Below are 12944 nucleotides of genomic sequence, written 5' to 3' on the forward strand. Positions count from 1 at the left end.
ACATCTTGTTCACACTGACCACTTTCAACATACAGCAAGTCACATCTTGTTTACACTGACCACTTTCAACATACAAATGCCAAAGAATAAAAGGCAGCAAAAAGAAACTCAAATGCAAGCGACTGTGTGTAAATTGGATAACAACAGAAAACATGAAGAAACACACAGTGACAAACGCAAGATTCCAGGGTGAAGGTCAATAGATCACAACATCAAAGAGGGAATGAAGCAAAACAAGAAAACAAACTCAGAGAGGGGGCTGTGAGGAATGAACGTGGCGTACGTGAGAAACGTGTCAAAACAAACCATGCACACACCGTGTCCACACACTGCACAACGCGCTTCTCACGCCTGTCCACACACTGCACAACGCGCTTCTCACGCCTGTCTCTGAGATGTTGTGCCATCAAACAAAAGCGATCATCACTTACTTCATGGTCTCAATAGTTGAACGTAAGGCTAGGGTGGTCTCAATAGTTGAACGTAAGGCTAGGGTGGTCTCAATAGTTGAACGTAAGGCTAGGGTGGTCTCAATAGTTGAACGTAAGGCTAGGGTGGTCTCAATAGTTGAACGTAAGGCTAGGGTGGTCTCAATAGTTGAACGTAAGGGTGGAACCCCTGCACCTCACTCTGTCTTTTATATTTAGAAGACCTTTCTCAATTTTCTGTTCGTAACTTCATTAAATTGACCCCAATGTGTATCACAGAAAACAATAATGGCGGTATGAAAAGAAGCGATGCACAGTCTTTTCTGTCTGTGTGCCGTGTGTGTTCCCTGCCCAGTCTATTCTTGTTGTTCTTTACACCTAACAGTCTATGACGATAGCAGTCCTATCTTGTTCTTTACACCTAAAAGTCTATGATGATAGCAGTCCTATCTTGTTGTTCTTTACACCTAAGTATATGAAGATAGCAGATGATAGCAGTCCTATCTTGTTGTTCTTTACACCTAACAGTCTATGACGATAGCAGTCCTATCTTGTTGTTCTTTACACCTAACAGTCTATGACGATAGCAGTCCTATCTTGTTGTTCTTTACACCTAACAGTCTATGACGATAGCAGTCCTATCTTGTTGTTCTTTACACCTAAGTCTATGACGATAGCAGTCCTATCTTGCTGTTCTTTACACCTAAGTCTATGACGATAGCAGTCCTATCTTGTTGTTCTTTACACCTAACAGTCTATGACGATAGCAGTCCTATCTTGTTCTTTACACCTAACAGTCTATGATGATAGCAGTCCTATCTTGTTGTTCTTTACACCTAACAGTCTATGAAGATAGCAGTCCTATCTTGTTGTTCTTTACACCTAAGTCTATGAAGATAGCAGTCCTATCTTGTTCTTTACACCTAAAAGTCTTCTCCCACCCACAAGTAGAGCCCAGGGAAGCAATGCGAGTCAGAATACCTACCACGACCGATATGTCTGGGGGTGGGGGTGACGGGGGCTCCGTCCACACAGCTCAAGCCCCGCCCACCCCGCCCCACTGCATGCTGGGAAGTGTCGCCGGCCGTCACCTGGTAATAGCCGGGCGGTGAGTCTGGGGAACGGGGTCCTGCACGGACAAAGGCCACAAGGTCAGACCAGGTCATGGGGTCATGGCAGGGAAAGGTTAAATGCCACAAGGTCAAACAGGGTTGTGGGGTCATGGCAGGGAAAGGTTAAATGCCATGGGGTCAACCTGGGCAAAAGCAGAGGGTCAAATGTTGCAAGGTCAAATAGGGCCAAGGCACAGAAAGGTCAACCCTTTCAAGGTCTAACATGGCCATGACAGGGAAACAACAAGGTCTAACATGGCCATGACAGGGAAAGAACAAGAGCTGTAAGGACAGGGAGGCAGAGTGTATTGTGGGGCGAGGGGTGTTTAATGGTGTGTCAGATGCGACCTTGCAAGAGAAAGGACAAAGGCTTCCAGGCATTGAGTCAGACTAAACCTGTGTGTGTGTGTTGACTAAACCTGTGTGTGTGTTGACTAAACCTGTGTGTGTGTTGACCACTATGCAAATTGCAATGTCCCGTTCCACCTGATGACACATCAAACCCAAAACACATGTTGGTTCACACCAGAAGGACGGCACCTCTAAACACACAAAATCCTGCTGTGGCTGACTGCTGCCATCAAGTCATCATGTGTTAATTGTATTTTTGACCCAAAAATGACATTTCAATCAATATGAGGCTTATATCGCGCGTATTCCGTGGGTACAGTTCTGAGCGCAGGGATTTTTTTTTTTTAATTTTTATATTATGCAATTTATATCGCGCACAATATTCAAGGCGCAGGGATTTATTTGTGCCGTGTGAGATGGATTTTTTTTACACAATACATCACGCATTCACATCGGCCAGCAGATCGCAGCCATTTCGGCGCATATCCTACTTTTCACGGCCTATTTGACACAGATCGAGACCGCCAGTGTTCCTCCGAGGTTGAGGTGAGCAATGACTGTCGAGATCTGTGTAAAACGTCAAAAATAAAAACAACAGTTATGTATCAATCCATTGCAGTTAGAAATCCTTTTATTTTCTTTGATTTTCATTCTTATTTTTACCACTTGAAAAAAGAGCCAGGGATTCACACAACCCTGGTTCCTGTGTCAGTGTGAACACTGCTTTGTGCTCATGCAACCACCAAATACAGCAAATTAAATTGAATATCTCAGACAAATGTTGAATGATGATTAAAAGACTGTAAAATGTTCTTTCTTCTTTCTGTTTTAGTTCATCTCTAAGACACCACACATTCACTTTTTCCTGTTTTAGTTCATCTCTAAGACACCACACATTCACTTCTTTCTGTTATAGTTCATCTGTAAGTCACCACACATTCACTTCTTTCTGTTTTAGTTCATCTCTAAGACACCACACATTCACTTCTTTCTGTTATAGTTCATCTGTAAGTCACCACACATTCACTTCTTTCTGTTTTAGTTCATCTCTAAGACACCACACATTCACTTCTTTCTGTTTTAGTTCATCTCTAAGACACCACACATTCACTTCTTTCTGTTTTAGTTCATCTCTAAGACACCACACATTCACTTCTTTCTGTTTTAGTTCATCTCTAAGACACCACACATTCACTTCTTTCTGTTTTAGTTCATCTCTAAGACACCACACATTCACTTCTTTCTGTTATAGTTCATCTGTAAGACACCACACATTCACTTTTTCCTATTTTAGTTCATCTGTAAGACACCACACATTCACTTCTTTCTGTTTTAATTCATCTCTAAGACACCACACATTCACTTCTTTCTGTTTGAGTTCATCTCTAAGACACCACACATTCACTTTTTCCTATTTTAGTTCATCTGTAAGACACCACACATTCACTTCTTTCTGTTTTAGTTCATCTCTAAGACACCACACATTCACTTCTTTCTGTTTTAGTTCATCTCTAAGACACCACACATTCACTTCTTTCTGTTATAGTTCATCTGTAAGACACCACACATTCACTTCTTTCTGTTTTAGTTCATCTCTAAGACACCACACATTCACTTCTTTCTGTTTTAGTTCATCTCTAAGACACCACACATTCACTTCTTTCTGTTTTAGTTCATCTCTAAGACACCACACATTCACTTTTTCCTGTTTTAGTTCATCTGTAAGACACCACACATTCACTTCTTTCTGTTTTAATTCATCTCTAAGACACCACACATTCACTTCTTTCTGTTTGAGTTCATCTCTAAGACACCACACATTCACTTTTTCCTATTTTAGTTCATCTGTAAGACACCACACATTCACTTCTTTCTGTTTTAATTCATCTCTAAGACACCACACATTCACTTCTTTCTGTTATAGTTCATCTCTAAAACACCACACATTCACTTCTTTCTGTTATAGTTCATCTGTAAGACACCACACATTCACTTCTTTCTGTTTTAATTCATCTCTAAGACACCACACATTCACTTCTTTCTGTTTTAATTCATCTCTAAGACACCACACATTCACTTTTTCCTGTTTTAGTTCATCTCTAAGACACCACACATTCACTTCTTTCTGTTATAGTTCATCTCTAAGACACCACACATTCACTTCTTTCTGTTTTAGTTCATCTCTAAAACACCACACATTCACTTCTTTCTGTTATAGTTCATCTGTAAGACACCACACATTCACTTCTTTCTGTTATAGTTCATCTGTAAGACACCACACATTCACTTCTTTCTGTTTTAGTTCATCTCTAAGACATCACACATTCACTTCTTTCTGTTTTAGTTCATCTCTAAGACACCACACATTCACTTCTTTCTGTTATAGTTCATCTCTAAGACACCACACATTCACTTCTTTCTGTTATAGTTCATCTCTAAGACATCACACATTCACTTCTTTCTGTTTTAGTTCATCTCTAAGACACCACACATTCACTTCTTTCTGTTATAGTTCATCTGTAAGTCACCACACATTCACTTTGTCCTGTTATAGTTCATCTCTAAGACACCACACATTCACTTTTTCCTGTTTTAGTTCATCTCTAAGACACCACACATTCACTTTTTCCTGTTTTAGTTCATCTCTAAGACACCACACATTCACTTCTTTCTGTTATAGTTCATCTGTAAGTCACCACACATTCACTTCTTTCTGTTTTAGTTCATCTCTAAGACACCACACATTCACTTCTTTCTGTTTTAGTTCATCTCTAAGACACCACACATTCACTTCTTTCTGTTTTAGTTCATCTCTAAGACACCACACATTCACTTCTTTCTGTTATAGTTCATCTCTAAGACATCACACATTCACTTCTTTCTGTTTTAGTTCATCTCTAAGACACCACACATTCACTTCTTTCTGTTTTAGTTCATCTCTAAGACACCACACATTCACTTCTTTCTGTTATAGTTCATCTCTAAGACACCACACATTCACCGTACAACATCAAGAGAAGGGGACGGAGCAAACATGCAATGATAAAAATATAAAACCAAAAATTCTATTACAGAAATAAAGGACCAAGAGGAAGGGTGGGGGGGGGGGGGGGGGGGGGTGGGTGGGGCGGGGCCGTATCAAACAAGTAACGAAAAGGACATAAAAAAATCCACTAGAGGAAAAAGAAAACAAGATTTATTCAAGCTTTTCACTTTTTGTTGTCCCTACCTTCTCTGTCTCTGTAGCGAGATCACACATTTCTACATCTTTGTTGTCCCTACCTTCTCTGTCTCTGTAGGGAGATCACACATTTCTACATCTTTGTTGTCCCTACCTTCTCTGTCTCTGTAGAGAGATCACACATTTCTACATCTTTGTTGTCCCTACCTTCTCTGTCTCTGTAGAGAGATCACACATTTCTACATCTTTGTTGTCCCTACCTTCTCTGTCTCTGTAGAGAGATCACACATTTCTACATCTTTGTTGTCCCTACCTTCTCTGTCTCTGTAGCGAGATCACACATTTCTACATCTTTGTTGTCCCTACCTTCTCTGTCTCTGTAGAGAGATCACACATTTCTACATCTTTGTTGTCCCTACCTTCTCTGTAGGGAGATCACACATTTCTACATCTTTGTTGTCCCTACCTTCTCTGTCTCTGTAGGGAGATCACACATTTCTACATCTTTGTTGTCCCTACCTTCTCTGTCTCTGTAGCGAGATCACACATTTCTACATCTTTGTTGTCCCTACCTTCTCTGTAGTGAGATCACACATTTCTACATCTTTGTTGTCCCTACCTTCTCTGTCTCTGTAGGGAGATCACACATTTCTACATCTTTGTTGTCCCTACCTTCTCTGTCTCTGTAGCGAGATCACACATTTCTACATCTTTGTTGTCCCTACCTTCTCTGTAGGGAGATCACACATTTCTACATCTTTGTTGTCCCTACCTTCTCTGTAGGGAGATCACACATTTCTACATCTTTGTTGTCCCTACCTTCTCTGTCTCTGTAGGGAGATCACACATTTCTACATCTTTGTTGTCCCTACCTTCTCTGTTGAGAGATCACACATTTCTACATCTTTGTTGTCCCTACCTTCTCTGTCTCTGTAGCGAGATCACACATTTCTACATCTTTGTTGTCTCTACCTTCTCTGTCTCTGTAGCGAGATCACACATTTCTACATCTTTGTTGTCTCTACCTTCTCTGTCTCTGTAGCGAGATCACACATTTCTACATCTTTGTTGTCTCTACCTTCTCTGTAGGGAGATCACACATTTCTACATCTTTGTTGTCCCTACCTTCTCTGTAGGGAGATCACACATTTCTACATCTTTGTTGTCCCTACCTTCTCTGTCTCTGTAGCGAGATCACACATTTCTACATCTTTGTTGTCCCTACCTTCTCTGTCTCTGTAGCGAGATCACACATTTCTACATCTTTGTTGTCCCTACCTTCTCTGTCTCTGTAGCGAGATCACACATTTCTACATCTTTGTTGTCCCTACCTTCTCTGTCTCTGTAGCGAGATCACACATTTCTACATCTTTGTTGTCCCTACCTTCTGTGTCTCTGTAGCGAGATCACACATTTCTACATCTTTGTTGTCCCTACCTTCTCTGTCTCTGTAGCGAGATCAAACATTTCTACATCTTTGTTGTCCCTACCTTCTCTGTCTCTGTAGCGAGATCACACATTTCTACATTGTTGTCCCTACCTTCTCTGTCTCTGTAGCGAGATCACACATTTCTACATCTTTGTTGTCCCTACCTTCTCTGTCTCTGTAGCGAGATCACACATTTCTACATCTTTGGTGTCCCTACCTTCTCTGTCTCTGTAGCGAGATCACACATTTCTACATCTTTGTTGTCCCTTCCTTCTCTGTCTCTGTAGGGAGATCACACATTTCTACATCTTTGTTGTCCCTTCCTTCTCTGTCTCTGTAGCGAGATCACACATTTCTACATCTTTGTTGTCCCTTCCTTCTCTGTCTTTGTAGTGAGATCACACATTTCTACATCTTTGTTGTCCCTTCCTTCTCTGTCTCTGTAGGGAGATCACACATTTCTACATCTTTGTTGTCCCTACCTTCTCTATAGCGAGATCACACATTTCTACATCTTTGTTGTCCCTACCTTCCCCGTCTCTGTAGCGAGATCACACATTTCTACATCTTTGTTGTCCCTACCTTCTCTGTCTCTGTAGCGAGATCACACATTTCTACATCTTTGTTGTCCCTACCTTCTCTGTCTCTGTAGAGAGATCACACATTTCTACATCTTTGTTGTCCCTACCTTCTCTGTCTCTGTAGCGAGATCACACATTTCTACATCTTTGTTGTCCCTACCTTCTCTGTCTCTGTAGCGAGATCACACATTTCTACATCTTTGTTGTCCCTACCTTCTCTGTCTCTGTAGCGAGATCACACATTTCTACATCTTTGTTGTCCCTACCTTCTCTGTCTCTGTAGGGAGATCACACATTTCTACATCTTTGTTGTCCCTACCTTCTCTGTCTCTGTAGAGAGATCACACATTTCTACATCTTTGTTGTCCCTACCTTCTCTGTCTCTGTAGCGAGATCACACATTTCTACATCTTTGTTGTCCCTACCTTCTCTGTCTCTGTAGCGAGATCACACATTTCTACATCTTTGTTGTCCCTACCTTCTCTGTCTCTGTAGGGAAATCACACATTTCTACATCTTTGTTGTCCCTACCTTCTCTGTCTCTGTAGCGAGATCACACATTTCTACATCTTTGTTGTCCCTACCTTCTCTGTCTCTGTAGCGAGATCACACATTTCTACATCTTTGTTGTCCCTACCTTCTCTGTCTCTGTAGCGAGATCACACATTTCTACATCTTTGTTGTCCCTACCTTCTCTGTCTCTGTAGCGAGATCACACATTTCTACATCTTTGTTGTCCCTACCTTCTCTGTCTCTGTAGGGAGATCACACATTTCTACATCTTTGTTGTCCCTACCTTCTCTGTCTCTGTAGAGAGATCACACATTTCTACATCTTTGTTGTCCCTACCTTCTCTGTCTCTGTAGCGAGATCACACATTTCTACATCTTTGTTGTCCCTACCTTCTCTGTCTCTGTAGCGAGATCACACATTTCTACATCTTTGTTGTCCCTACCTTCTCTGTCTCTGTAGCGAGATCACACATTTCTACATCTTTGTTGTCCCTACCTTCTCTGTCTCTGTAGCGAGATCACACATTTCTACATCTTTGTTGTCCCTACCTTCTCTGTCTCTGTAGCGAGATCACACATTTCTACATCTTTGTTGTCCCTACCTTCTCTGTCTCTGTAGCGAGATCACACATTTCTACATCTTTGTTGTCCCTACCTTCTCTGTCTCTGTAGCGAGATCACACATTTCTACATCTTTGTTGTCCCTACCTTCTCTGTCTCTGTAGGGAGATCACACATTTCTACATCTTTGTTGTCCCTACCTTCTCTGTCTCTGTAGGGAGATCACACATTTCTACATCTTTGTTGTCCCTACCTTCTCTGTCTCTGTAGCGAGATCACACATTTCTACATCTTTGTTGTCCCTACCTTCTCTGTCTCTGTAGCGAGATCACACATTTCTACATCTTTGTTGTCCCTACCTTCTCTGTCTCTGTAGCGAGATCACACATTTCTACATCTTTGTTGTCCCTACCTTCTCTGTCTCTGTAGCGAGATCACACATTTCTACATCTTTGTTGTCCCTACCTTCTCTGTCTCTGTAGCGAGATCACACATTTCTACATCTTTGTTGTCCCTACCTTCTCTGTATCTGTAGCGAGATCACACATTTCTACATCTTTGTTGTCCCTACCTTCTCTGTCTCTGTAGGGAGATCACACATTTCTACATCTTTGTTGTCCCTACCTTCTCTGTCTCTGTAGGGAGATCACACATTTCTACATCTTTGTTGTCCCTACCTTCTCTGTCTCTGTAGCGAGATCACACATTTCTACATCTTTGTTGTCCCCACCTTCTCTGTCTCTGTAGTGAGATCACACATTTCTACATCTTTGTTGTCCCTACCTTCTCTGTCTCTGTAGAGAGATCACACATTTCTACATCTTTGTTGTCCCTACCTTCTCTGTCTCTGTAGCGAGATCACACATTTCTACATCTTTGTTGTCCCTACCTTCTCTGTCTCTGTAGCGAGATCACACATTTCTACATCTTTGTTGTCCCTACCTTCTCTGTAGCGAGATCACACATTTCTACATCTTTGTTGTCCCTACCTTCTCTGTCTCTGTAGCGAGATCACACATTTCTACATCTTTGTTGTCCCTTCCTTCTCTGTCTCTGTAGGGAGATCACACATTTCTACATCTTTGTTGTCCCTACCTTCCCTGTCTCTGTAGGGAGATCACACATTTCTACATCTTTGTTGTCCCTACCTTCCCTGTCTCTGTAGCGAGATCACACATTTCTACATCTTTGTTGTCCCTACCTTCTCTGTCTCTGTAGCGAGATCACACATTTCTACATCTTTGTTGTCCCTACCTTCTCTGTCTCTGTAGGGAGATCACACATTTCTACATCTTTGTTGTCCCTACCTTCTCTGTCTCTGTAGCGAGATCACACATTTCTACATCTTTGTTGTCCCTACCTTCTCTGTCTCTGTAGCGAGATCACACATTTCTACATCTTTGTTGTCCCTACCTTCTCTGTCTCTGTAGCGAGATCACACATTTCTACATCTTTGTTGTCCCTACCTTCTCTGTCTCTGTAGCGAGATCACACATTTCTACATCTTTGTTGTCCCTACCTTCTCTGTCTCTGTAGCGAGATCACACATTTCTACATCTTTGTTGTCCCTACCTTCTCTGTCTCTGTAGCGAGATCACACATTTCTACATCTTTGTTGTCCCTACCTTCTCTGTCTCTGTAGGGAAATCACACATTTCTACATCTTTGTTGTCCCTACCTTCTCTGTCTCTGTAGTGAGATCACACATTTCTACATCTTTGGTGTCCCTACCTTCTCTGTCTCTGTAGCGAGATCACACATTTCTACATCTTTGTTGTCCCTACCTTCTCTGTCTCTGTAGCGAGATCACACATTTCTACATCTTTGTTGTCCCTACCTTCTCTGTCTCTGTAGCGAGATCACACATTTCTACATCTTTGTTGTCCCTACCTTCTCTGTCTCTGTAGGGAGATCACACATTTCTACATCTTTGTTGTCCCTACCTTCTCTGTCTCTGTAGAGAGATCACACATTTCTACATCTTTGTTGTCCCTACCTTCTCTGTCTCTGTAGCGAGATCACACATTTCTACATCTTTGTTGTCCCTACCTTCTCTGTCTCTGTAGCGAGATCACACATTTCTACATCTTTGTTGTCCCTACCTTCTCTGTCTCTGTAGCGAGATCACACATTTCTACATCTTTGTTGTACCTTCCTTCTCTGTCTCTGTAGTGAGATCACACATTTCTACATTGTTGTCCCTACCTTCTCTGTCTCTGTAGCGAGATCACACATTTCTACATCTTTGTTGTCCCTACCTTCTCTATAGCGAGATCACACATTTCTACATCTTTGTTGTCCCTACCTTCCCTGTCTCTGTAGGGAGATCACACATTTCTACATCTTTGTTGTCCCTACCTTCTCTGTCTCTGTAGGGAGATCACACATTTCTACATCTTTGTTGTCCCTACCTTCTCTGTCTCTGTAGGGAGATCACACATTTCTACATCTTTGTTGTCCTTTCCTTCTCTGTAGCGAGATCACACATTTCTACATCTTTGTTGTCCCTACCTTCTCTGTCTCTGTAGCGAGATCACACATTTCTACATCTTTGTTGTCAATACCTTCTCTGTCTCTGTAGTGAGATCACACATTTCTACATCTTTGTTGTCCCTACCTTCTCTGTCTCTGCAGCGAGATCACACATTTCTACATCTTTGTTGTCCCTACCTTCTCTGTCTCTGTAGCGAGATCACACATTTCTACATCTTTGTTGTCCCTACCTTCTCTGTCTCTGTAGCGAGATCACACATTTTTACATCTTTGTTGTCCCTACCTTCTCTGTCTCTGTAGGGAGATCACACATTTCTACATCTTTGTTGACCCTACCTTCTCTGTATCTGTAGGGAGATCACACATTTCTACATCTTTGTTGTCACTACCTTCTCTGTCTCTGTAGAGAGATCACACATTTCTACATCTTTGTTGTCCCTACCTTCTCTGTCTCTGTAGGGAGATCACACATTTCTACATCTTTGTTGTCCCTACCTTCTGTGTCTCTGTAGAGAGATCACACATTTCTACATCTTTGTTGTCCCTACCTTCTCTGTCTCTGTAGCGAGATCACGCATTTCTACATCTTTGTTGTCCCTACCTTCTCTGTCTCTGTAGCAAGATCACACATTTCTACATCTTTGTTGTCCCTACCTTCTCTGTAGCGAGATCACACATTTCTACATCTTTGTTGTCCCTACCTTCTCTGTCTCTGTAGCGAGATCACACATTTCTACATCTTTGTTGTCCCTACCTTCTCTGTCTCTGTAGGGAGATCACACATTTCTACATCTTTGTTGTCCCTACCTTCCCTGTCTCTGTAGGGAGATCACACATTTCTACATCTTTGTTGTCCCTACCTTCTCTGTCTCTGTAGCGAGATCACACATTTCTACATCTTTGTTGTCCCTACCTTCTCTGTCTCTGTAGCGAGATCACACATTTCTACATCTTTGTTGTCCCTACCTTCTCTGTCTCTGTAGGGAGATCACACATTTCTACATCTTTGTTGTCCCTACCTTCTCTGTCTCTGTAGGGAGATCACACATTTCTACATCTTTGTTGTCCCTTCCTTCTCTGTCTCTGTAGGGAGATCACACATTTCTACATCTTTGTTGTCCTTTCCTTCTCTGTCTCTGTAGCGAGATCACACATTTCTACATCTTTGTTGTCCCTACCTTCTCTGTCTCTGTAGCGAGATCACACATTTCTACATCTTTGTTGTCCCTACCTTCTCTGTCTCTGTAGGGAGATCACACATTTCTACATCTTTGTTGTCCCTTCCTTCTCTGTCTCTGTAGAGAGATCACACATTTCTACATCTTTGTTGTCCCTACCTTCTCTGTCTCTGTAGCGAGATCACACATTTCTACATCTTTGTTGTCCCTTCCTTCTCTGTCTCTGTAGAGAGATCACACATTTCTACATCTTTGTTGTCCCTACCTTCTCTGTATCTGTAGGGAGATCACACATTTCTACATCTTTGTTGTCCCTACCTTCTCTGTCTCTGTAGCGAGATCACACATTTCTACATCTTTGTTGTCCCTACCTTCTCTGTCTCTGTAGCGGGATCAGACATTTCTACATCTTTGTTGTCCCTACCTTCTCTGTATCTGTAGGGAGATCACACATTTCTACATCTTTGTTGTCCCTTCCTTCTCTGTCTCTGTAGGGAGATCACACATTTCTACATCTTTGTTGTCCCTACCTTCTCTGTCTCTGTAGTGAGATCACACATTTCTACATTGTTGTCCCTACCTTCTCTGTCTCTGTAGCGAGATCACACATTTCTACATCTTTGTTGTCCCTTCCTTCTCTGTCTCTGCAGCGAGATCACACATTTCTACATCTTTGTTGTCCCTACCTTCTCTGTCTCTGTAGGGAGATCACACATTTCTACATCTTTGTTGTACCTACCTTCTCTGTCTCTGTAGGGAGATCACACATTTCTACATCTTTGTTGTCCCTTCCTTCTCTGTCTCTGTAGGGAGATCACACATTTCTACATCTTTGTTGTCCCTACCTTCTCTGTAGGGAGATCACACATTTCTACATCTTTGTTGTCCCTACCTTCTCTGTAGCGAGATCACACATTTCTACATCTTTGTTGTCCCTTCCTTCTCTGTCTCTGTAGCGAGATCACACATTTCTACATCTTTGTTGTCCCTACCTTCTCTGTCTTTGTAGTGAGATCACACATTTCTACATCTTTGTTGTCCCTTCCTTCTCTGTCTCTGTAGGGAGATCACACATTTCTACATCTTTGTTGTCCCTACCTTCTCTGTCTCTGTAGCGA

General features: G+C 41.9%; 2 protein-coding genes across 3 annotated transcripts in view; both read right to left on the bottom strand.

Moving 5' to 3' along the window:
- LOC138950300 (neogenin-like) overlaps positions 1-12944 on the bottom strand; it is a 153330-nt gene that overhangs the window by 5799 nt on the left and 134587 nt on the right. For both annotated transcript variants that reach the window (XM_070322052.1, XM_070322051.1), the window contains exon 25: positions 1414-1557. In XM_070322052.1, the coding sequence (XP_070178153.1) occupies positions 1414-1557 (144 nt within the window). The remainder of the gene's footprint in view (positions 1-1413; positions 1558-12944) is intronic.
- On the bottom strand, positions 2904-12227 carry LOC138951300 (uncharacterized). The gene is made up of 4 exons (XM_070322928.1): positions 12198-12227; positions 10985-10995; positions 3459-3570; positions 2904-3134 (listed from the first exon to the last, which is right to left on the bottom strand). The coding sequence occupies exons 1-4, from the start codon at positions 12225-12227 to the stop codon at positions 2904-2906; spliced, it is 384 nt and encodes a 127-aa protein (XP_070179029.1).

The sequence above is a fragment of the Littorina saxatilis genome, linkage group LG16, assembly GCF_037325665.1.
Source record: "Littorina saxatilis isolate snail1 linkage group LG16, US_GU_Lsax_2.0, whole genome shotgun sequence".
Taxonomy (NCBI): Eukaryota; Metazoa; Mollusca; class Gastropoda; order Littorinimorpha; family Littorinidae; genus Littorina; species Littorina saxatilis.